The sequence below is a fragment of the Anabrus simplex genome, chromosome 1 (genome assembly GCF_040414725.1).
Source record: "Anabrus simplex isolate iqAnaSimp1 chromosome 1, ASM4041472v1, whole genome shotgun sequence".
Classification (NCBI taxonomy): domain Eukaryota; kingdom Metazoa; phylum Arthropoda; class Insecta; order Orthoptera; family Tettigoniidae; genus Anabrus; species Anabrus simplex.
Window position 1 is genome coordinate 1,565,128,922 of NC_090265.1, and position 26,798 is coordinate 1,565,155,719.

At 42.2% G+C, this 26,798-nt stretch overlaps 1 protein-coding gene across 1 annotated transcript in view; it reads left to right on the forward strand.

Annotated features, from left to right (window-relative positions):
* The first annotated feature begins 9,074 nt into the window (after positions 1 to 9,074).
* The window catches only part of LOC136862418 (uncharacterized), a 245,013-nt gene continuing 227,289 nt past the window's right edge, over positions 9,075 to 26,798 (forward strand). Inside the window, exon 1 of the mRNA XM_068226237.1 lies at positions 9,075 to 9,134. Coding sequence (XP_068082338.1) covers positions 9,090 to 9,134 — 45 coding nt within the window. The 5' untranslated portion in view covers positions 9,075 to 9,089. The remainder of the gene's footprint in view (positions 9,135 to 26,798) is intronic.

Here is a 26,798-nt window from a genome sequence, read left to right on the forward strand (position 1 = left end):
ATGCTACGGTTCCGTACGGCACACTCAGCAGCTTAGTCTATAGCTTGTATTACATTTACTGCGCTCGCAATATCAATTTAGTGTTTCGCCGGCGTGTCAGGTTCATATGACCTAGAAGGCACTCGCAGGCTTTCCAGTGTTTAATACGAGTAGACCTATAACATTATGGCGTCCTATCATGGTGAGGCGGCAAATACCAAGATATCCGGTTGTGTTGTTTGAGCATACCGGCAGGATAGATGTTTTAAGGATGGAATTAATATTGCGGGTTGCATATAACTTCATTGAAGAGGACGGCTGAATCACACGGTATTGTCACTCGCAGCCCTTTTATTTTTCGGGGAAGCCAACGATAATGCACACAAGAACGTGAAGAATCCGCAACTAATCAGGAGCTAAGCACATGCTACAATGTAGGTCAGGAACAAGTTAAGTTCCAGAAAGATCAAAAAAATATTAGAAAATAGGCCAACAAAGAGAAGGGAATGCTGAAAGTACGCAAGCAATTCCATGCCTTTACATAAGAAGAAAACATTATGGGTCAGGAAGCTATGTGAAACAGAGGATAACCCCCATACTCTTGTGACTGGGGGTAAAGGAATTTAACAGCCCAAACGTGAAATATAGGCCTGTGGTAAAATTTTGAAATCGTAGTCACAAGGTAATTGTTTTAGCAAGAACTGACTTTCTTCTTCTTCTTCTTCTTCTTTCCTGGCCATTTATGTACCCATAAAACGGGTACTCCCGAGCTCACTCAATGTCGACTCGTCTGATTCAGAGAGAATATGTCCGACGTTCTAGCATCCATCTAACGGCACTTCTGGTTTCCTTACGGCAGCCTCAGCAGTTCGCTTCCATGTTGTCTTAGAACGCCTACTTCGGCTCTTCGATGGCAACAGCTTTCTGTACTAAACGGTGTTCATCACGTCTTCTGACGTGACCGTACCACCGGAGCTGTTTTTTCTCCATCTAGTCGTTGATGAGCACAACTTTAAAAGATCCTCGCACATGCGCATTGCGTACTCTCTCATGCAGAGTGATGCCCGCCGACCATCACAATATCCACATCTCTGTAACATACTTCTGTCTTGCCCAAAATTCGGAGCCGTACATAAGGGCGGGCCCGATAGTGGTTTTTGAACATTTTACCCTTTAATTTGACTGGTATCTGCTTATCACACAGAACACCATCAGTTGTGACTACTGATCCAAGATATTTGAACTTGTATGTCATCTGTGGTTCTCCAGTAGGGCCTAAGGAAGATAGTGTTGTGTGGGCCCGCTTTCCCGGGCTGCGCAAAGTTGAAGAATCTATACTCGGTCTTATTGCGACTTAATCTTAATCCATTTGCCTCTAGTATTACTCGGCATCGTTTCAAGGCTGCCTCAACCTTCTGACATGACTCACCAACCAACACAATATCGTCTACGCAAAGTATGGTCCACGACCAAGGACCAAGGGGGAAGTTTTCATTCCCCTTCCCTTCGGGCCACCTAGAAGGTTACGCCTTCTCTCTGGCCAGGAGATTTGGCGGGGTTCGGGGATTTGGAGAGGTTTGATGTTAAAAGGAAGGAGCTTTGGATTTGTTGAAGTGAGGGATTGGCCTCTTGGCTAAGGTGCAGTATCCGTTCTTTTGCTTTTTATTGATATCTTTGTGGTTACATACATTAATTGGAATTATTTTACGGTTTACATACATTGGCTGGTTACATAGATAGACTTAAATTCTAATGAGGTTGCGATTGTTTGGAAGGAATAGAGGGATGATTTGATGGTAGAAGGAGGTGATGTTTGCTAGGGAGGTTAGGAGTAGTAGAAGGAGCTGGGAGTTGTTGTGTGAATTGGTAGGGGGAGCGAGACGGGTATGGTTCTGGGAAGGGTTGCTATTGGGGTGGGTGGGTTTTTGTGGAGGGGAGCGTGATGCTTCCACCCGATGGTGCTTCCCGAAGAGCTGGATTCCGTTTTCGGTCAGGCGGTGGGTTTCTTCGGGGAGCTGGAGTTGTACTCTTATCATGTAGGTGGGTCCTGTTGCGTTGTAGATTCTGCTTACTTTCTTCGGTTGTAGTCCTGCTCGTTGAAGTGCTTGGTTTATTAGTTCTGGTGGGATGGCTGGATTCACTCCTCTAATGACACAGCTGGTATGAAGTTCTGGAGCTGGTGGATGCAGGGTTGTTCTATTGGGCTCGGACTCGGACCCGGGAGCTGGTGGCGGTGGTCTTTCTGTGTCCATGGTGGTATTGTGGGCTGCTTCTTCTGTCGCTGGTCGGGCTGGGTTGGGTAGGGTAGGGAAACGGGGGACATCATAATAAGGGAGGAGTGGGTCATGGTGGTAGTGGTTGTAGGGGTGTAGGGAGAGCTGCGGGCAGGAGTAGTAGCCATGGTGGTGGTGATGGTAGTGACTAGGGTAGTGAGGGGATGGGTTGATGGCTGGGGTGGTGGGATGTATGGGGGTGTCCTTACTGGAGGTGGCTGGCAAGGTGGCTTGGTTCCCGGGTCCGGTCCGAACTCGTTTTCCAGTTGGGGTGGGCAGGGCTCGGCGTAGTGCGGCTTGGCGTTGATGAAAATTCCATATCTTATTGCAGTCTGGACAGCTCGTTCTGAAGAAAGTTGGAGGAGTACCCGGTCAGTAGGCATGTAGTTCTGATGTATTCTCCGGAGGTTTATAATCGGGATTCCTTCATTTTTCAGGTATCGGAACAGAACATCGTCTGTGTAGGCAAGATCTACGCCAGGTAGGATGCAGTTGGGCATAGTGGTGGGAGGCCGACTTCCAGTTTGGTGTCTTGGCCTGATTGTGCTTTGTTGTCACGGCTAGGGTACGAAGTGGAGACTGAAGTGTTCCCTAGCCGTAGTAAAAACTGGCATAGATCGTATTCCGAGTTTGGAAGAGCGATGTGGTCCACGACACGTCTGTCTTCAACTGCTCCATCAGGTAGTTGATGCCAATGTTGAACAGTGCATACAACTGTCCGTTCCTTTTTTTTAATGGCAGATTGGGCTATGATTGGTTGAATAAAGATCGGTAGAAGCAATCTTTAGAAGTAATCTAAGAGGAGGTGGTGCCAATCCCTAACCATTCATTTCTTACCAAATGAAAATAAATGAGCAACAGAGGTTCCTAGGCGTCAACCTCAAACAGGGAGGTGCTATCTAGAGTTACCGTCTTACTAATAAACGGTGTATAAGTTTTATACAAGGTTTATACACCTTTTACGCGAAATTCGTTACTAATAAACCGTGTATAAGCCTCCTGTGTATACATCTGTTATAGTTATTCACTGAATTGCTTATACAGTCCAGGACCCTTGTATAAGCGTTGTATAGCAGCGTGTAGCGGAAAAAAGAAACGAGTGAGCAGTTTATTGCCGTGGTTTTTATTGTCGACAGTAATATAATCGTTGTGAAATATTCGACTTATCCATTTAACATTGAACACACGTTGAAAGAATGGACGATGACGTTGATGATCTTCACGATATTTTAAACATAGAAGACGTACGGTACAGCATTCAGAGGTTATGGAAGCTAGACATCTTCGTCAAGTAAAACACTTTAAAGAGACGGAATGACAATGAATAACTATAAAAGAAATGATGGTTGGGCGTATTTTTGTGTAATAATGTGTTACAGCTTAATAGACCTTTGATATTGCGAGTTTATTATACACTATCTGCCCCTACAAAGATCTTTCTCAATTGAGTACCTACCGTATAAAAGGGGACATATTCCTCGAGATAAAAAGTGGCATAACTTGAAAACCATACGTAATATGATTTCCATACTTTGTAGTTGAATATGCAGAAATATGATGTACAAATGCCTAATAGAAACTTTTTTGATCAAACCTTTCTTTTAAGCTACAAAACAGTTTTTCCTTTCTCCTGAAAAGTAAGGATTTTGGAATGAGTACCCTTTTCAACTCGCCGATTCAATTACAATTGCTTGCGTTTTCCGTACTACCCCAGTTAGGAGCTTTTGATATTTTCCTTAAGCTTTTCCATTTCATTTTAGCGTCCATTACACAAGCAAGCTGAAGAAATGTTGATATCAATATAAGTCAATTTCCAGCTGTCTCACGGAATGACAATGAATAACTATAAAAGAAATGATGGTTGGGCGTATGTTTGTGTAATAACGTGCTACTGCTTAATAGACTTAAAATTGCGAGTTTATTATACATTATCTATCTCTACAAAGATCGTAGATCTCTCTCAAATTTGAGTATAAAAAGGGACATATTCCTTGACATAAAAAATGGTATAACTTGAAAACCGTACGTAATATGATTTCCATAGTTTGTAGTTGAATACGTAGAAATATGATGTATAAATGCCTAATAGAAACTTTTTTGATCTAACCTTTCGTTTAGCTACAAAACAGGTTTTCCTTTCTCCTGAAAAGTAAGGATTTTGGAATGTGTACCCCTTTCAACTCGCCGATTCAATTACAATTGATTACGTTTTCCGTACTATCCCAGTTAGGAGCTATTGATCTTTTCTTAAGCCATTCCATTTATTTTTTTGGCGTTCATTACACAAGCAAGCTGAAGAAATGTTGATATCAGTATAAGCGAATTTCCAGCTGTCTCACTTAGTGTTGCCACTGCCTTTTCGATATGCCGTGCTACTGTGCGACTTTCCGGAAAGTTTTGCTCGTAGATAACCAGCAGAAGCGATCATAAAGGCGGTGAACGTGCGAAATACGTCAGTGAACTGCAGGAAGATATTCCTACTCCTTGGAACGAGTGTATACGTTTTGTTTAGTAATACAATGCGTATACCCAGTTTATTAGTAAGAAAAATGTAAAACGCGTATACAGGGTTTATTCACTGTATAACTAAACAAGAGTTAAACAACGGTATAAGGACTTTTTATTAGTAAGACCCTTACACTACAGAACTTCATATTAGGATAGAGTTCGGTATACATCCACAAGATGTCAGTACAGGTAGGTGTTTAAAGTGCTGCCTAACTATAGGGAGAGGTTTTCTTCATGTTACAGAGAATATCGTCGTTGCCGGGACGAAACCTCCTGGGTGATAATAGTTTTGGAGTTATACTGACCCGCAGCACATACATTATGAAGAGCGAGAACGCCTTGACAATGGTCACACACACTTAGATGACAGAAGCTTACCGGCCAAAGTTCTAAGGTAAAATATTTCACATAGGAGGTTTTGTCCCGGCAACGACGATATATATTTGTTCAGATCTACCAAACTTATTTAAATTTTTGTTTAACATAATACGATATCGGTGTATTTCTAAACCTTGCCATCTCTACTCAGCTTGTGCTCATCTCTAGCCATGGTTCTACATCTTGTGTACTACACAAGTCCAGTCTTTTCTTGGAATATCATTAATCCACGTTATGTCGGACGAGGATCCTTTGGAAAGCTGAATACTTCAGTATACTGTATATGTAGCCACCTGTTTCGCTTGACATAAAATTGCTCTTACAGCCTGGTTAACAATAATTTTTTGGCGTCTCTGGATATAACTATCCACAAAATATTCTAATTACTGTCACGGATACACACAGGAATAGAGATCTGATGAAGTCTACACTGAATTTACTGTAACTATATTGTCACAAAACAAAAAACAACACCCACGGCACTACAGCCCTTGAAGGGCCTTGGCCTAACGAGCAACCGATGCTCAGCCCGAAGGCCTGCAGATTACGAGGTGTCGTGTGGTCAGCGCGACGAATCCTCTCGGCCGTTATTCTTGGCTTTCTAGACCGGGACTATATTGTCACAAGATATAATTCATCATGATTGATGTTACATGAGACTTAACAAAACCTACATCCAAGAGGCCGTTGTACGAGAACGAGGTTTTTATCCTTCAATAAATAATCAGCAACTATAAGTAAACCATATTAACACAAAGTTAATAATTACATAATTTGGAAAAAGTCATTTAATAATTGGATAATGTCTTAGCTGACTGTAATTCGTGCAGATGGTGATACGCATTAAGTACCGATACTTATATTGCAGTGCAGATAATTATATTAATATCCTCATATAGCTGAACGTATCAAGGCAAGGATCAAGTATCACTGCAGCGGAAATATGTGTATCCTTTACAGCCGCGCCGTTTTCGGGTATTTAACTGGGGGGTGGGGGCAATATTAAAATGAACACAGGCATGTGAAATGACGAAAAACTATTAATAAAAACATTCCTATATAATAACAATATTCACAAACAAACAGAACGACAACAGAGCTCCTTTCACATATGTATTTTTGAACGAGTCTTACGTACGGAATTTTCAATAATATTCACAAGTAAACAGAAAAATAGAACATGCTTCATATAAATATTTTGACGGAATGTTTTATGTACGAAGCTATCAAAGATAATCACAGGTAAAACAATTAGAACTTGCTTCATAAATGCATGTTCTTAATAAATGACCGATTATTGTATATTATGCGTTTCAGCATACGAAATGTGTAAAGCTCTACCATCAGATGTACCGCCAGAACAGTCTCCGTTGGAAAATTTAGTTCTCCGAAGGAATTCCCACTTTCTAATATAATTTCTTGATATAAAATCATCTACCACCTTCTCCAGATAGGGGCTGCCTGGCCGAGGCGGTAAAGGCGTGCTCGGTTCGCCCGGAAGGACGTGGGTTCGAATCCCCGTCAGGAAGTCGTAAAATTTAAGAAACGAGATTTCCACATCCGGAGGTGCATATGGCCGTGAGGTTCACTCAGCCTTCACCAAAAATGAGTACCAGGTTAATTCCTGGGGGCAAAGACGGCCGGGTGTAAAGCTAACCACTCTACCCCATCACGTGCCGAGGTTAACAATGGTGGAAGCCTTTACCTTCCACTCCTCCCAGGGCCTTCATGATGACTTTGCTTACCTTCTCCAGATTCAACACCTTAGCAGCCTCCGACGACTACCAAACTCCACGTTTTAACATCTCATCATCATAAGTCGTGTAACTTGATTAAACGGCGCCAACTTTGACGATATTCAGCTTCTCTTAAAGCCTACTGAAGTGACAGCCCAGTGGTACGCAGAACTTGACCAGTCCACCTGCTCGATGACCTTCCTCGTGGTCTTCTGCCGAAAACTTTGCCTTCCATGATACACTTCTCCAGATTTTCACTATCCCGTCATACAATATGTCCGAAGAATTGGACGATTCTCCTGATGACGCGAGAGGAGAGACGTTCGCAGATATTCAGTTCTCGAATAATAGATGCATTAGTTCTTCTTTCCGTCCAAGGTACACGGAGCATCCTTCTCCAACACCACATCTGAAAGGCGTCGATACGGTGCTTATCTCTTGCCTTGAGGGTCCAGGTCTCGGAACAATAAAGGAAGACAGAGAACACAAGAGAATCAACTAGTCTAATCTTTGCACTGTTTGTTATTGCTCTGCTCTGCCATATTTTGTGAGTTTGCTCATGGCAACACGCCCTAAGGTGATACGTCTCCTATTCTCTTGTGTTTTTTTTTGTGGGGGTGGGGGAATAGCACTTTGGTCCCTAAGATCATCTTGGGGGCAGAAAAAACCTTGCCCACCCCCTCCGCAAAGTCTGCGCCACTGATTCCTTAACTTACATGCAAACAATGAATTCTACTATCTACAGTCGGCCCCCAAGTGCGGTGTTGCCACATATATCGTACACTCCAGCCTGTCATGGGCAATCTCAATTTACATTCCTCTCAGGTCATACTGATAAGATTTTCTGCCCTCTAGTTATTGCCATGTATAAATTGTTAGTGTGCTGTCCTTTGGTCCAAGGGGTCCCGAGTTTGATTCCCGGCCGGGTTGGGGATTTTAACTTTCATCGATTAATTCCTTTGTCTCAGGGACTCTCTCTCTCTCTCTCTCTGTGTGTGTGTGTGTGTGTCTGCCTCTGTGTATGTGCGTGCGTGCACGCACCTTCAGACGCGTAGGTCGCCTGTAGCGTCAACTCGAATGGCCTGCATCAGGCCTCTTCGGAAGTCACACGCCATTATTATTATTATTATTATTATTATTATTATTATTATTATTATTATTATTATTATTATTATTATTATGTCCTCATCACTTTGTGAGCAAGACTAAACTCTACTCTACGCCCGCTAGTTCGGTTTCATGCGGGTCGTGTGTGTGGCTGTACCAGCTCACCTTATTTCCTGTCCGAACGAGTGGGTCGAGCGGAAGCCGAAGGGATTTTTATTCATACACTAGCTAGTTTCTATTCTCAATCGCTAGCAGTTTGGGTGTTCAACGTCGTCTCAGGCTCCAAAACAATAACAATTATTATTAAAGTAACGACTTCGACGGTTCCAGGGCTCAAATCTCCATCGTCTTTCATGGCCCGCTTGTTTCTATAATCCTCCGGTGCATATCTTAAGACCTCTCAGCGCAGTGAAAGCTGCATATTCGTTATAGAACTAGCAATCATCCACGTTTCCATGTGCCCATGAGACAATAAATGCACATAGTTTACAGCCATACATAAGGTGAACAGCCAAGGCCAGCAAGTCAGAAGCCATTCCTGCTTACTCTCTCTCTTTTTTTTTTTTTTTTTTTTTTTTTTTTTTTTTTTTTTTTTACAATTGGCTTTACGTCGCACCGACACAGTTAGGTCTTATGGCGACGATTGGACAGGAAAAGCCTAGGAGTGGGAATGAAACGACCGTGGCCTTAACTAAGGTACAGCCCCAGCATTTGCGTGGTGTGAAAATAGGAAACACGGAAAACCATCTTCAGGTTTGCCGACATGGGGCTCGAAGCCACTATCTCTCGGATGCAAGCTAACAGCTGCGCGCCCCTAACTGCACGGCCAACTCACCCGGTTGCTTACTTTTCCCAAGACGTGAAATTATGTCAGAGATTTACGACATTGTAGGATTTTTATTACTCATTACCGTTTTATGACATAACACCACAGTAATAAAGTGTTACGCGTTTCCTTTTATATTGTCTCAGTGGGAACAGATTAAACTCGCAAGTGGCTATTTTAAGAAAATAGCGAGGTTTCACTTGAGATTAATATCACTGCCTCTTGGGAGCGTTAGTCAAATATCTCAGCACTAATCCGATGTGTAAACAACGATATCCGAAAATGAGATCATTTCTTCATATAGCCATCGGAGTTCTTCTCACTCCGGTAAGCCTTATATTAGTATAATATCACCAAGAACTTATTAGTTTGTTTGAGAGAGATCGGGGATAAAGGAAATTATACATTTGCATATTTAGTGGTTTGAGTGGTCCAGTATCTGCCATTTACGCGTACGTAAGTTAGGAAATGAAGCCGTATGGCTTCTGTAAAATAAGAATGATTCTGGTGTTTTTACTGTAATAATGTATTCTTATCTACTTCAAGCTACTTTTTTCGGTCAGAGGTAGTGTATCTGGTTCATAATCGCAAGTTTACGAGCTCGTGTGTTCAAAGTTGTCGATTATTGAAAGGAAAGGTGGAGATTTCTGCATCAACCCGACTAAATTAACTCTTATAGAGTTTCATTTGACTAGTAAATGACAAAGCAATCGGGAGTGTAAATTGCACATGGCGCGTACAGTACATGGGATTATTTCAGGTTTATATCTAGCCGGAGCTATACGAATACTATATTTTACTTGTAATACTGCTGAGCTCTGTTAGCTGTTGCCTAGAGTAGAGCGCAGGGTCTCTCTCATAAACCCAGACCGAACGCACGGTGTTCGTACTCTGCGCTACGGCAGCTGCCTCAGCCGTACTTACGTACTCAAAAAAGCATTGGTCTGTCGAGATATGCTACATATGAGGACGAGGAATCTAAGGGAATGATAATGAAAATTCACATATACTAAAATCTCAGATTATTTATCATCTTGTGTAACATGTACATTGTAAGAAAAACATAATTCTTCCATGTCCATATAACTAAAAAGCCATAGCTTAAAACAATCATGTTTCACTTGCCACCAAAAAAAAGGTATTGGTCTGAATTAACATAACGCAATTTCTTGATCCTTTTGGAAAGTTACAGTACTTGGTAGGTCCTCCATTCCTCTTTATAATCTCAGCTAACCTATTTGGCATCGATCGTGGTTTTCGTTGGTATGTTATTCCATTCGGTGAGTAAGGCATCTTTGAGGTCAGCTTTGTTTAATATTGCATGCTTTCTCACGCTTTGCACCAAATAGTGCCACAAATTCTCAATGGGGTTGATGTCGAGAGATTGTGGTGGAGTTTCCATCCAACGCGGTGTATTATATAACAGCCATAGCTTCGTATTCAGGGCTGTGTGTTTGGGGTCGTTATCTTGCGTAAACGTATACTTTGCCGAGAGTCCCATTTTTTGTGCAGTTGGTGGAAAATGTGTCTTGAGGATGTTAATGTATGCTTTGTGATCCATAGTCCCTTCAATAAAGGCTAATTCACCTACACCATTTGCACTCATGCAACCCCATACCATCAGGGAACCACCTCCATGTTTCACAGTACTTGTGAGGTTCTTCTCTTCAAGTTCAGAATTCGTCTTCCTCCACGCAGTCACTCGTCTGTCTGAACTGAAGAGAATAAATTTACTTTCATCAGTAAAAACGACTGTCTTACAATCCTCACAGCTGTCATTTCTGTGCTCTTTAGCGTACGCAAGTCTCTTCTTTGTGTTAGCCTTACTGATGTACGGCTTTCTACGGGCTGTTCTGCCCACGTATCCTCTTTCGCGTAGCACATTTCGGATAGTTTCAGATGGCACTTGCATTCCTACATCTTGTAACGCACCTGCTATCTTCGGCGCACTTAGCTGAGGATTTGGGGCCACTTTACGCACAATTTGCCGTTTGTTTTGTGCTGATAACTTTGAGGGACGGCCACTTAGTTACCTATTTTCTATTGTCTTTGTCCGTTTGTACCTGTACACAATATTTTTAACAGCTGTAACAGCTCTTACAATAATATCACTTATGTCCTTGAAAGATATACCTTCCTGAAATAGTCGCACTACGATCCTTCTTTCTTTCACGGTTGTTTCTTTCATTTTCCTTCCCATTGCTAGCTGAGCACGGAAACAGTGCTGAATATTACTTTCCAACGTGTCAGCACAGACACAATGAGCCAGATGTAGCAGACAGCACGATGTTACGATGATATTGTGTACTAGACCAATACTTGTTTGGCGTGTAATGACGCACGCCTTTGTATTACTGGTCCGTTTCCAAAAAGCGTGAATCTTCTTGGCTCTATATTCAACCTACTGATGTACTTGACTGTCTTACATATCTGCATATGTATAATTCCATTATATGCACCATTATTTGTACCATACAGTTACGTTCATACCACGGCTATGGGCAGACCAATACTTTTTTGAGCCACGCGCGGGCCCCCTGCTTTAAGCGTGTAGACAATCTTATACGAAATCTTACCTTATTATTGATGCTGGAAGTGTCGTCCTTCTTGGGTTATACAGGTGCATTGTATCTGGTAACCACATTCCGGTTGACGCGAGTGAGTTCTGCCACTGTAATGCTCCTGATTTCATTCGTATTCATTCAGTCCCTCCAATGTGTGAGGATTTGTTCGATACAGTTTTCAGTTTACCCCACAAGTAAAACTCACCCACTGTTAGATCTGGAGAACGAAGGGGAAATACACTGACTGACAGAGCAAATGCAACACCAAGGAGGAGTGGTTCGAAAGGGATGAAAGTTGGGGAAAAGACAGAGACGGCAAGGACGAATAATTGATGTTTATTTCAAACCGATATGCAGGTTACACAATGCGCACGGCATCGACTCAGTAGGATGTAGGACCACCGCGAGCGGCGATGCACGCAGAAACACGTCGAGGTACAGAGTCAATAAGAGTGCGGATGGTGTCCTGAGGGATGGTTCTCCATTCTCTGTCAACCATTTGCCACAGTTGGTCGTCCGTACGAGGCTGGGGCAGAGTTTGCAAACGGCGTCCAATGAGATCCCACACGTGTTCGATTGGTGAGAGATCCGGAGAGTACGCTGGCCACGGAAGCATCTGTACACCTCGTAGAGCCTGTTGGGAGATGCGAGCAGTGTGTGGGCGGGCATTATCCTGCTGAAACAGAGCATTGGGCAGCCCCTGAAGGTACGGGAGTGCCACCGGCCGCAGCACATGCTGCACGTAGCGGTGGGCATTTAACGTGCCTTGAATACGCACTAGAGGTGACGTGGAATCATACGCAATAGCGCCCCAAACCATGATGCCGTGTTGTCTAGCGGTATGGCGCTCCACAGTTACTGCCGGATTTGACCTTTCTCCACGCCGACGCCACACTCGTCTGCGGTGACTATCACTGACAGAACAGAAGCGTGACTCATCGGAGAACACGACGTTCCGCCATTCCCTCATCCAAGTCGCTCTAGCCCGGCACCATGCCAGGCGTGCACGTCTATGCTGTGGAGTCAATGGTAGTCTTCTGAGCGGACGCCGGGAGTGCAGGCCTCCTTCAACCAATCGACGGGAAATTGTTCTGGTCGATATTGGAACAGTCAGGGTGTCTTGCTCATGCTGAAGAATGGCGGTTGACGTGGCGTGCGGGGCTGCCACCGCTTGGCGGCGGATGCGCCGATCCTCGCGTGCTGACGTCACTCGGGCTGCGCCTGGACCCCTCGCACGTGCCACATGTCCCTGCGCCAACCATCTTCGCCACAGGCGCTGCACCGTGGACACATCCCTATGGGTATCGGCTGCGATTTGACGAAGCGACCAACCTGCCCTTCTCAGCCCGATCACCATACCCCTCGTAAAGTCGTCTGTCTGCTGGAAATGCCTCCGTTGACGGCGGCCTGGCATTCTTAGCTATACACGTGTCCTGTGGCATACGACAACACGTTCTACAATGACTGTCGGCTGAGAAATCACGGTACGAAGTGGGCCATTCGCCAACGCCGTGTCCCATTTATCGTTCGCTACGTGCGCAGCACAGCGGCGCATTTCACATCATGAGCATACCTCAGTGACGTCAGTCTACCCTGCAATTGGCATAAAGTTCTGACCACTCCTTCTTGGTGTTGCATTTGCTCTGTCAGTCAGTGTAGACCAGCACTGATCACTCTGTCTGCAAACACTTCCGAAATTGTAACAAGGGAATCTTCTGCTGTATGAGCAAGGGCTGAATCTTGTTGAAACCACCCACGCGATTTTTCTTGTTCCATTAACCGATGGATGAACGGCGTCTAAATGTCATCGTGGCACCTCTCTGCATTTATTGTCGTCTTGAAAAAAATAGGCCCAATTATTCGTCTTGCACTAACAGCGCACCAAACTTCTTACCATAATGAGGGACTTCATAAACACCATTAGGATTTTCTGCACAATAGCGAGAGTTCACACGATCATTACGATGAAACCAGAACTTGTACACACGGAAATACGGTGTTGCAATGATAACTATGTCACCATGTTAACAGCTGAGATTCAGACTCGCGACTGATGCTTGCGTGGTGGAACACGTGCAGACTGCCTGCAAGGTCAAGAATTATGCGCGCGCTTCCCATACTGTAGCAGCCGCAGCGCAGAGTACAAATACCGCGCGGTCGGTCTGGGTATACCTGAGATACCCTGTATCTCATGACACAAAACTTAGTTGCGCACTACATGAGTTTTGTATGTGGACGTGTCCATGTGTTGCAGCGTGAGTGAGAGATGAGGAACGTTCATTTCACTAGTTGCTACTGAAGAGTTCACATCGGCTCCTGGCGACTACGTTAGTGTTACGAGGCTTCATTTCACTCCCAATAGCACAGCAGGAGTTACCCATCTCACTACCTTTCCCCTCCGAGCTCGGGGCTTCGCGCAGGATTTTGTGAAATCAGACATAAAATCATTATAATTTAATGTGGCAATTTCTAGCCGGGTACAGCTCTTGTAAGGCCAGGTGGGTCGCATGTACCATGTATGGGAGACTGCGTGTTTTTTCAGTGCAGGGTAGTGTTGTGAGTAGTGCGTGAGTTGCGGGGATGTTGGTGAAAGCACAAGCTGTAACCTGCTGCCCAATGTAAACAGAGCCAGTGTATCCCTCCGCTGAGAAAACTCTCCGATTGGAGAGAAATGTCTCGTCATGGGGTGAGGTAAACAGTGAGTTTAAATCCAAAATACGGCTTCCAAATCAGTACAAGCTCACTATCTAAAGTACAGCCTACCGAAGGTGATATTATGCGTACGCTTGAAAAATGAAAACGAACTAATTTCATGAAAGCGGCAGTTAAGTCGACATCGAACCTTCAATATTACGTTCGGAGAAACAAACCGCACTGAACTTCTATTACCAATAAACATCAGAATATGTAACACAAGAATAGAGAGAAATGACTTGAAAATCAACAGTACACTCAGAGTACGTTGTACTCATGTAGTTGCAAGTCATCTTCCGGCAGTGGTTCGTTTCGCTTCATATCCGTGTCGGAATCCTCGCCTACGCTTGACGACGATCAAGTTATTTACACTAATTATGGAATAGTGAACCACAGATTCTTTAATCCCGTCTAACTCCCAGAGTTGTCCCTCTTTCTTCTGCCCATCTCATCTGCTCAATGAGAAAAACCTTCGTTAATTAAAGCATGCAAGTCCTTTAACCTAAAAGTTGTGTTGTGTTCGTTAACACTATTTGCTGACATTCCGATAAATTCTGTCGGTAACGAATCGATTTCTTTCACCGCTAACGTCGGATACTTTTCACAAAATTGATGAAACACGTTTAAGACCAACTCCGTACCTGACGCAAATCACATTTTATTCATTTTATGAAACTTAGAGCTATATAAACGGAAGTCCAATGTCATTTTATCTTATTTTTATGACAATAAAACAATAAATGAAATGGCGAACGGCTTTTATTGCCGCGAGTGTCTGAGGGCATGTGCGACTCGCCAGATGCAGGTCTTTTGATTTGACACCCGTAGGTGATCTGGGCGTCGTGATTAGGATGAAATGATGATGAAGAGGACAGATACACCCAGCCACGTGCCAGCAAAATTAACCAATGATGGTTAAAATTCCCGACCCTTGACCCCTGTGACCAAAGGCCAGCACGCTAACCATGTAACCGTCCAGGCTTCTCCAGCCAGACTAATTTAATATACTATTATTTTACGCTATATCATTTGATATGAAGTTTATCCGCCATCGGCAATTATTCGTAATAACATATTTATTCTACGTCAAGCATTTGTAAATAAGGTTTTTCAATCATATTGTATATATTATAACATCATTTATTATTTAAATTATTATATTAGGTAGGATTGGAATTCATAATGTACTGTAAATATGGTCAATATGTTGAGACATAGTTGTTGTCATTTCATCTCATATTTGTGTATACGGAAAAGGTTATTCTTATAGCGGGGAGAAATTACAGGAGTCATTGAGTTAAACTCATGAGCCAAGGCAGTAAACAGCGACCTGCGTGCAAGGCTAGGCTTGCAGACTACATCATCGCCACGCCTACTGGACTCATCAAGAAAGCAAGAAGAGGGAGATGATAATGCGATCTACGAATCAGATGCTTCGTTATATAGAGAATTGATATTGAGCTATTATCAAGAGTGGGGAGAGCCCGGTGATATATTATGTAGCGCGGAACATTCCTCGAGACAATACGGAGTTACGGATTCACGGAGTCTCGGATACTCACTTACATCGCTACTTCTGCTGAGAACATAACTACTATTAGAACTTCTACTGTGAACATCTACTTTGAACAACGTTATTGATTTTGAGACAGTGTGTGGTCTCTCTGAGACATAGTTATTTTTGTACAGTGTGTTGTCGCTTCGATACAGTAGGGCCTACTCAGCTGCGGTAATGCTATCGGATCTGCGTGACACGAAACAAGCTTACGGCTTGTGTTATATTCAGTAAATCTTCTGGACGAAGAACTATGTTTAGTTCAAGTCCATGGAATTTGGTACAAGTCTGTACCATATATATATAGGATAGCTCAGTTGGATTGAGTTTTCTACTAACATGGAAAAGTTCATATCTCTGAATTTTCTCCTCATACGATCAACGCTGATTAGTTTTTACAAGTATAGGGCCAATGTCTATTATTTTTTTTTTTTTTGCTATTTGCTTTACGTCGCACCGACACAGATATGTCTTATGGCGACGATGGGATAGGAGAGGCCTAGGAAATAGAAGGAAGCGGCCGTGGCCTTAATTAAGGTACAGCCCCGGCATTTGCCTGGTGTGAGAATGGGAAACCACGGAAAACCATCTTCAGGGCTACCGACAGTGGGGCTCGAACCCACTATCTTCCGATTACTGGATACTGGCCGCACTTAAGCGGCTGCAGCTATCGAGCTCGGTAAAATGTCTAATTTAAATACTAGGCAATTAGGGAGTGCTAGTCCAGATAACCCGTACCACATCAGAGAAGGAAGGATGTCCATGAAGCCAATTCTACGTCGAGAAGAAGAGAACGAGTAACCAAGGAAACCAGATGACTTCAACGGAAACTGCAATTGGTGAGCTTCAATTAGATAAAGCAAGCAATAGTAATTTGAATAATGTAAATTCTAAATCTCTCCACGCTTTAAGGAACTTTTCCGATTCATCTCTTTTTTGTATAATAAATTCATTTGTATTTTATATTGCGTCAGTTTTCTTTCTCAAACGATACTTAATGGTTAATTATTTAAAATCCTACCCCTGTGATTTAAGTATAAGTCTCTATGCTAGTAAATATAAATTTTGCTTTACAGTTTTGTTTAAAACTGTAACACTGGCGCTAATACATCACATAGAGAAATGGGAAACCATGGAATGTTAATTGTTTCTATTTGCGTGGCAATTTGGGGGCAAGCCACTTATAGTTTATTTGATATTCATGTGTCCCAAGGTATTAACTTTCGTCTCCTCTAGTGAGAAGCTTAGGGTCGAACAGTTACATTTGTCGCACCAACGTGGAGCTCGAAAACCATTAAGTATTCGTGAAAGGAAAGCAGTAAAGTAGAGTCTGTGTTTGTGGGGGTTAAGTGAGTGTCCGTATAACTTATATGTGTGATTTTGGGGGAATCATGGCTGCACAAGGTGAAAAGGACATGAAATTACGTAGCGGAATCTTAGTAAAGGGAGGCGAGACGCTGAATTCTAGGAATGTTGTAGATGAAAGCATTGAAGTAGATAAAACGGTAGAGAGTGGTGGGAGCATGGAAAATAGCACAGAATCCGATGTAGCTAGGATGGAGGGCGAAAAAGAAGGTAATACGAATAGTGATAAGAATATTGAACAACTGTTTGTGATGATGCAAGGGATATTAGAGCAAACGAATGTAATTAGGAAAGAAACGGATGAAATTAGGAAGGAAACGAAAGGGATAGATGAAATTAAGAAGGAAGTAGAGAGAACGAAAACCGAAATTAGCAGAGAAGTTAATACTAAGATGGATGCTTTAAATCGTAGATTAGATGAAGCACTAGAGCAGCAGAAACTTTTTGAGAATCAGTTAGCGGAACAGGAGATGAGACGTGGCCAACATGAGAAAGTCGTAGATAGTAAGTTAACTGAACTTAGGAGCGAAGTAGACCAGCAGATCACAGGAATTAATAGTAAAATTCAGGAACAAGTAGGAGAAGTTACTAAAGTTAGAGAACAAGTGCAACAACAATTCGATGATCTGTGTGGTAAGGTAGAGACTAATGCTAAAATATGTAATGAAATGTTGGTGAATGACGTTGAAACTAGGGTGAAAAGGATAAATGAACGTATCGATAGGTCGGAGGCACAAATACGTAAAGAAATCTGAGAAAAGCAAGGTAATACAGGAAGTCAGTGCCATGGTACAAATTTCATATATGAAACAGAACTACCTAAATTTAATGGGAGGCAGACAAACCCTTTAGACTTTTAAACACTCTTAAGAAACGGTTTGAAAAGCGGATAGAAAAAGGAATCATTGAATGGGAAGAAGCGTTAGAAATAATTGGTAAAGCTTTTATTGGGGAAACGAAATCATGGTTTGCGGTGTATAAGAGCAGCATGACAAGTATGGTGGAATTCCAGAAATACACTGACTGACAGAGCAAATGCAACACCAAGAAGGAGTGGTTCGAAAGGGATGAAAGTTGGGGAAAAAACAGAGACGGCACGGACGAATAATTGTTGTTTATTTCAAACCGATATGCAGGTTATACAATGCGCACGGCATCGACTCAGTAGGATGTAGGACCACCGCGAGCGGCGATGCACGCAGAAACACGTCGAGGTACAGAGTCAATAAGAGTGCGGATGGTGTCCTGAGGGATGGTTCTCCATTATCTGTCAACCATTTGCCACAGTTGGTCGTCCGTACAAGGCTGGGGCAGAGTTTGCAAACGGCGTCCAATGAGATCCCACACGTGTTCGATTGGTGAGAGATCCGGAGAGTACGCTGGCCACGGAAGCATCTGTACACCTCGTAGAGCCTGTTGGGAGATGCGAGCAGTGTGTGGGCGGGCATTATCCTGCTGAAACAGAGCATTGGGCAGCCCCTGAAGGTACGGGAGTGCCACCGGCCGCAGCACATGCTGCACGTAGCGGTGGGCATTTAACGTGCCTTGAATACGCACTAGAGGTGACGTGGAATCATACGCAATAGCGCCCCAAACCATGATGCCGCGTTGTCTAGCGGTAGGGCGCTCCACAGTTACTGCCGGATTTGACCTTTCTCCACGCCGACGCCACACTCGTCTGCGGTGACTATCACTGACAGAACAGAAGCGTGACTCACCGGAGAACACGACGTTCCGCCATTCCCTCATCCAAGTCGCTCTAGCCCGGCACCATGCCAGGCGTGCACGTCTATGCTGTGGAGTCAATGGTAGTCTTCTGAGCGGAAGCCGGGAGTGCAGGCCTCCTTCAACCAATCGACGGGAAATTGTTCTGGTCGATATTGGAACAGCCAGGGTGTCTTGCACATGCTGAAGAATGGCGGTTGACGTGGCGTGCGGGGCTGCCACCGCTTGGCGGCGGATGCGCCGATCCTCGCGTGCTGACGTCACTCGGGCTGCGCCTGGACCCCTCGCACGTGCCACATGTCCCTGCGCCAACCATCTTCGCCACAGGCGCTGCACCGTGGACACATCCCTATGGGTATCGGTTGCGATTTGACGAAGCGACCAACCTGCCCTTCTCAGCCCGATCACCATACCCCTCGTAAAGTCGTCTGTCTGCTGGAAATGCCTCCGTTGACGGCGGCCTGGCATTCTTAGCTATACACGTGTCCTGTGGCACACGACAACACGTTCTACAATGACTGTCGGCTGAGAAATCACGGTACGAAGTGGGCCATTCGCCAACGCCGTGTCCCATTTATCGTTCGCTACGTGCGCAGCACAGCGGCTCATTTCACATCATGAGCATACCTCAGTGACGTCAGTCTACCCTGCAATTGGCATAAAGTTCTGACCACTCCTTCTTGGTGTTGCATTTGCTCTGTCAGTCAGTGTATTTCACTTGAAAATAATTGGAGTGAAGCTATACAAAGCAGGGAAAGAGAACGCATTGTCTTTGGGAAATTTAGGCCACACAAAGGAGTTTCTATGACAGAATATTTTTTGGCCCACGTTATGATTTGTAAAAACGTAGATGGGATGTCAGCGGAGAGTGATATTGTGAAGTTATTACTCAGACATTTTCTCAACAAAATCCTCGAAGCTAGCTGTATGCAACAGATAGAGTCTATTCAGGGAATGGAAAGATTGCTAGCAAGTTTCGATGCGTTAGGAAATAGTAGTAGTACACGAGAGCACACAAACTATCAAACACCACCCAGAAGACAAGAACACAATCACCGTGGTCAGTTTCAACCGAGACAACAACCTATAGGTAATCAGTCACACTAGCAAAATAGGAATGTTCAGAGGGAACGTAATTTTGAAGAAGGCACTAGCCGAAATCAGGATACAAGGAGACAAAGTAATTTAAACTGATAGTAGACGGTAATGAGAGATCAGATTATCAGTCTTCAGTACATGTTGCGAGAAATTGTGTAATGACGCACATGAATTATGATCTCGATGTCAGAGATGAGTTATTAAGGGAGGTGGAAATGGATCAAGTAGTAGTTGCTAGCAAAAGTGATAACCCCGTTGTTACGATCGTTATATGGAGGGCGCAGTATCAGGCTTTATTGGATTCAGGCAGTCAAAGATCATGTGTAAGTTTGAAGTGGTATGAGGACAGAAAAAAGGAGAATATTGAGATTGAGGAAATGCCTGTGAAATCCACATATATCGTCACTGCTGTAGGTAAACGATCCAAGCAAATATGTAAACAAGTTGCTATACCTATTTGTATTAACGGGAGGTCGAAAATTCAGGTATGTCTTGTTATTCTGAATCTTATATTTGATGTTATCTTGGGATCTGACTGGCTAAGTTTATACTCAGCTCGGCTAGATTACTATGAGGCGATAGTATATTTAAGGTGGAATAATGAGGATGTTAAAGTCACGTGGTATTCCGAAGTTCAGACGAAAGTGTAGGTTTGTAACATGTGGTGTGTTAATGAGGTTGCAAAAGATGAAGAAGAGAGAGCGAATTTTTAGGTGTGTGAAGTGTGGTTAGAGGAGAACCACGATGAGGCTTTGAGAGAAGCGGTAGATAGTAGCAAGTTTGAAGAAGGTCAGAGGGACCGATTGTTATATGTGTTGAGAAAACACAAGGAAGTATTTTCATTGAAACATGGTAAAACACATGTGTATGAACACTCATTTTCAGTGCTGGATCAAAGTATATTCGCTGGACCGAGATATCCGATACCACATAAGTATGCTAAAGCAGTAGACAATCAAATAAAAGCTATGTTAGAGGATGGTATTATTGAAGTTTCGAGTAGTCTGTGTGTCAATCTTTTATGATCATGAGAAAAGCGACAGGTCTTAGTTGTAGTAAGATTATTAGTGACAAGTATGTTCAGGAATTAGGTACGCCTAGGAGGTTATTATCGGATAGCGGATCTCAATTTACATCGAAGAAGTGGAAGGCTGTGATGACAGAGTTAGGTATCACACATGTTTTTTCCTCAATTAGGAACCCACATGGGAATATGTGTGAACGCACGATGAAGGAATTAGGTAGGATGTTTAGATCTTTAGTTCATGACAAGCACACTGCGTGGGTTGGTTCTTTAGCGTTGACTGAGAAATGGATTAGCATGGTTCTGCATGATAGTACAAAATTCACTCCATTAGAGGTTCATTTAGGCAGCAATCCAAGGAATGAGCTGACAAAAGTACTAGGTATTACACAGGAACCTCAGCGGGACTCTCAAACATATGTCAGATTAGCGAGAGAGAATTTGATTAAAGCGGCTGAGAAGCGTAGCAAACAGCAGAAACGTCAGGTGTTAGACGAATTTCAGGTAGGAGATTATGTTCTGTTACGTGTTCCCATGCTCTCGTCCAGTGAAGAGAAGGTGACGAAGAAATTATTTTTGTTGTATCAGGGTCCATTCCAGATTCATTGTCGGGTTGGTCCTTGTGCATACAGATTGAAAGATGGTAATCGTGTCATGTTGGGCACTTATAATATTCGTTCTCTGAGACGATATATTTCTGCGAATTAAGTGTAATGTCTCCCAGGTGTTGTTTTTATAACACTAAAATGTACTTGCGTTAGAAAACGTGAATTCATGTATAGGTTGTGAACCTAAACCTGACATTATTGTAGAAGCCGTGAGTAACTTGGGATTTTTTGAGAAACTCCAGAAGGAAATTAATGCAATAATTTTCTAAGTAGTAATATTTTTTGCAATGAAAACAAGAAATTGCTTGCGGCCATCTAAGAGAGGTAAGCCACGTGTGATTACGTGTGTGTGTGTGTGTGTGGTGTATATATTATGATAACCTGGAACTGCCGAACACTTTGATGGTGAAGTGCAAAGATAGCGTTATTTACTTGTTGTTACGTTGTAAATATTATGAGTGTTTCTGACAAACTTTCGGAAGAAAATCGGCAGGAATTATGTAATATGGTATCATTGAAACAGACACTCTACAGTGAGATACAAGTTTTGATTATGTATGTTTTTTAGTAAGTGTTTGTAAGATGTAATGATGTATATATCCGCCGTATTGGTGTAGTGTGTTATTTTCATATATGTTATATCTGTAAATAACAGGAGGGTGTATGTAACCGTCCAGGCTTCTCCAGCCAGAATAATTTAATATACTATTATTTTACGCGATATCATTTGATATGAAGTTTATCCGCCATCGGCAATTATTCGTAATAATATATTTATTCTACGTCAAGCATTTGTAAATAAGGTTTTTTCAATCATATTGTATATATTATAACATCATTTATTGTTTAAATTATTATATTAGGTAGGATTGGAATTCATTATGTACTGTAAATATGGTCAATATGTTGAAACATAGTTGTTGTCATTTCATCTCATATTTGTGTATACGGAAAAGGTTATTCTTATAGCGGGGGAAAATTACATGAGTCATTGGGTTAAACTCATGAGCCAAGGCAGTAAACAGCGACCTGCGTGCAAGGCTAGGCTTGCAGACTACATCATCGCCACGCCTACTGGACTCGTCAAGAAAGCAAGAAGAGGGAGATGATAATGCGATCTACGAATCAGATGCTTCGTTATATAGAGAATTGATATTGAGCTATTATCAAGAGTGGGGAGAGCCCGGTGATATATTATGTAGCGCGGAGTATTCCTCGAGACAATACGGAGTTACGGATTCACGGAGTCTCGGATACTCACTTACATCGCTACTTCTGCTGAGAACATAACTACTATTAGAACTTCTACCGTGAACATCTACTTTCAACAACGTTATTGATTTTGAGACAGTGTGTGGTCTCTCCGAGACATAGTTATTTTTGTACAGTGTGTTGTCGCTTCGATAGAGTACTCAGCTGCGGTAGTGCTATCAGATCTGCGTGACACGAAACAAGCTTACGGCTTGTGTTATATTCAGTAAATCTTCTGGACGAAGAACTATGTTTAGTTCAAGTCCATGGAATTTGGTACAAGTCTGTACCGTATATATATATCGGATAGCTCAGTTGGATTGAGTTTTCTACTAACATGGAAAAATTCATATCTCTGAATTTTCTCCTCATACGATCAACGCTGATCAGTTTTTACAAGTATAGGGCCAATGTCTAATTTAAAGACTAGGCAATTAGGGAGTGCTAGTCCTGATAACCCGTACCACATCAGAGAAGGAAGGATGTCCATGGAGCCAATTCTACACCGAGAAGAAGAGAACGAGTAACTACGGAAACCAGATGACTTCAACGGAAACTGCAATTGGTGAGCTTCAATTAGATAAAGCAAGCAATAGTAATTTGAATAATGTAAATTGTAAATCCCTCCACGTTTTAAGGAACTTTTCCGTTTCATCTCTTTTTTTGTATAATAAGTTCATTTGTATTTTATATTGCGTTAATTTTATTTCTCAAATGATACTTAATGGTTAATTATTTAAAATCCTACCCCTGTGATTTAAGTATAAGTCTCTATGCTAGTAAATATAAATTTTGCTTGCTGGCGCCCATACATCACATAGAGAAATGGGAAACCATGGAATGTTAATTGTTTCTATTTGCGTGGCAATTTGGGGGCAAGCCACTTATAGTTTATTTGATATTCATGTGTCCCAAGGTATTAACTTTCGTCTCCTCTAGTGAGAAGCTTAGGGTCGAACAGTTACAACCATTTAGCCATGGAGCCGGGCAATGAAATAATAATTAACCACTTTAAGTGTAAATTATATTAATGAATGTTTTCAGTGATCAAAATTGCGCAAAATATATCAAGAACAATGATGAACATTTATTGCCTAAGTCACAATGCAGCAAAAATGCTCTTCTTCTTCTTCTTCTTCTTTATCTGTTTACCCTCAAGGGTCGGTTTTTTCCTCGGACTCAGCGAGGGATCCCACCTCTACCGCCTCAAGGGCAGTGTCCTGGAGCTTCAGACTCTGGGTCGGAGGATACAACTGCGGAGGGTGACCAGTGCCTCACGCATGTGCTGTCTGAGAATGGGGAACAATTGGGCAAGTTGTAGCGGGGTGGAAGGAAAGAAGCACGTAGTAGGCACACGCTCAAGTACTCTGCAACCTTTGCGATTGTGCACTCCGCAGGCGCGTGAAGCAGAGTGATTGCCGTGTTACCTCATCCGGCAAGCAACAACGCCTCCTACATGTCATCCAGGCGGCGTAGTAAGCAATCGGCCAAGACCAACTACAATACTCCCAGACTTCAAGGCAAGTTTCGATTAGTGGCAATATTGCCGTGGGCACGGGCCATGCATATGTTAAACCAGTTGATGTGACTGTGCTTTGCTACGGAATGAACAGGCTCCAGACAGCCGTGAGCACTCCTCTGCCGTATTCCGTCAAGTTTTCACACTGAAAATATGAAAGATCCACAGCCTGTTTCCAGTCATTCGACAAGGCCAGAAATGGAATGAATGAAGCGAGGATAGGAATTGTGCCGGCTGCCGAAGCCTGTCGCACTCCTCTGGGGCAATGATTAATGAATGGCAGATTAAATGAAATGATGTTGGAGAGTGTTGCTGGAATGAAAGATGATGGGGAAAGTCGGAGTACCTGGAGAGAAACCTGTCCCGCCTCCGCTTTGTCCAGCACAAACCTCACATGGAGTGACCGGGATTTGAACCACGGAACCCAGTGGTGAGAGGCAGCCGCGCAGCCGCCTGAGCCACGGAGGCTAAGTTTTCTCACTACTTACTCCAATCAGCGCCTCAGAGTAGGGATCGAATAACTGGAAAACTATGATGAACCAGTGTGTTATCAGAAAATGTATGAACCAGAGGAATGGCATGCTAAAACGAAGAAAGTCATCTAACTCCCCCACTAATTCCCGACAATAGTCAGGCAGGCTGTTTTACTCGGGACGCAGCTAGTCCCATCTATCGGAAATCAATGGCAGCAAAAGAGTCAAAGCAGTTGTCAATGTAATGTTATTGTTGATCAATTTTATGAGCTTTCGATATTGTAGGCTTTCACATTTAGTTTTCTTCTGACTCTGTGATATCAGGGCATCTAATGATGGCGCCCTCTTGTCTTATTCTCCATGTGATCGTTATTCTTCAAGGGACCGTTCCTTTATGATTTTTCTCGTTTATATAATGTTCATATTTTTTGAATTCTGTCATCATAGTCGGTACGGTATAACTCAATTAAGATATAAATGATCGGAAATTGTATTCTCTATAACTTTTCTTATGCAGCCCTTTTCAGTAGGACTAATTACATAGGTATTTAAAAATTAAATTTTAGGTCCCTTCCCCTAAACTACCATTTCATGGAGCGTGTACAAAAGTGTTTACAGCCTGCACTCTGGTACCTCATTCCCCGACTTAACATAATACCGATTTTCATTAAATTCTGTTCACCCATTTTTTCGTGGCTCGGCGTTGATATGGACTTAGCAACAAAAATCGAAATTCATGAATTTGTCGGTTATCATACCTGGTACGGTAAAAATGTACTAGACATAAATGATCAGAAATTTACTTCTACATAACTTCAGTCATGTAGTATTTATCGATAGGGCCACTGATAATACAACACCTAAGGACACACACAACAATGAGAGCATAGAAATGGCAAAATTAACATATATCACAAAATTACTCACCTTGATTGCAGTAGCATCAAATATAAGACGTCGAGGGCCCAAACAATAAAGGAATAAAGAGGACAGGATCTTAAAATTAATACTTGATGGGTTGCCAGGTCAAAGCAACTAACTACCAAATAAGAGGCGAAATTAAAATTTAAATTAAAATATTTACTTAATAAATAAAACTTTAAATTTCATTAAATATCTTTTAAAACCAATAAAATCAAAGAAAAATAAATTGAGGAGCAAAAACCACTTAATGAATATTAAGCAGTATGAAATTAAAAAGCTGATACCTACATAGACTATTACAGTGAAATTAAATATCAGGAAGATTAAAAAAAATATCATTAAATAAATGAATGAATAATGTTTAATTAAAATGTTGAAAAATTGAAATACTGAAAAGGTTGCAACCAATTTAATAAATTATAATTACTTGGACCATAAGGAAAATTAATAAATCAATACCATTAATTAGATGATCATCCGACTTAAAATTAATTCCAGCTTGATAAATAAAATACGGGCCCGCAACTAACTATAAACCTGTTTAAAATTGAAATTTGCTATACATTCCTACATCAATAATTAAGCAATTACACACGGACACACGCACCAAAAACAAAATGTGACTCCAACAGCAAATAAAAATTACACGGATAAATAGATGTTTAAATGACAATAAATAAATGACAGAAAATTTTCCCAACCAAGTTGAATATCACAAGGGAGAAGTACAAATAATATGAACGTTCCACAAATAATAACAGAACAAGGACGCACGCAAAACTGGAGCTAGTCGTTACCGAAGCCAAGCTATAATACATTAAAAGTAGACAAAACCACCAAAATTAATGCGTACCCACAAGATGATAAGATATGACGCAACAAATAATAAAGGATGACAGGAAACAAAGGGGAGAATGGGACAAGAGAACATTAACTGAATGAGATTTATAAAAATAAGAGGCGACAAGCACATTTCAATTCCTCACAGGCTCGACGATGTAGAAAAAAATTAATAATAATGATTATTATTATTACTATCATAGATGACTGTACGAAATTACATTTACATTTCATTAAACAGTTCGTCAAAATCTTTGTTAACAGTTTTAAATAGAGGAGGCTTTGGACAGGGCCTGATGCGTGTATGAGGTATCATATAATTTATACCCCAGAAAAACGCAAATAACGATC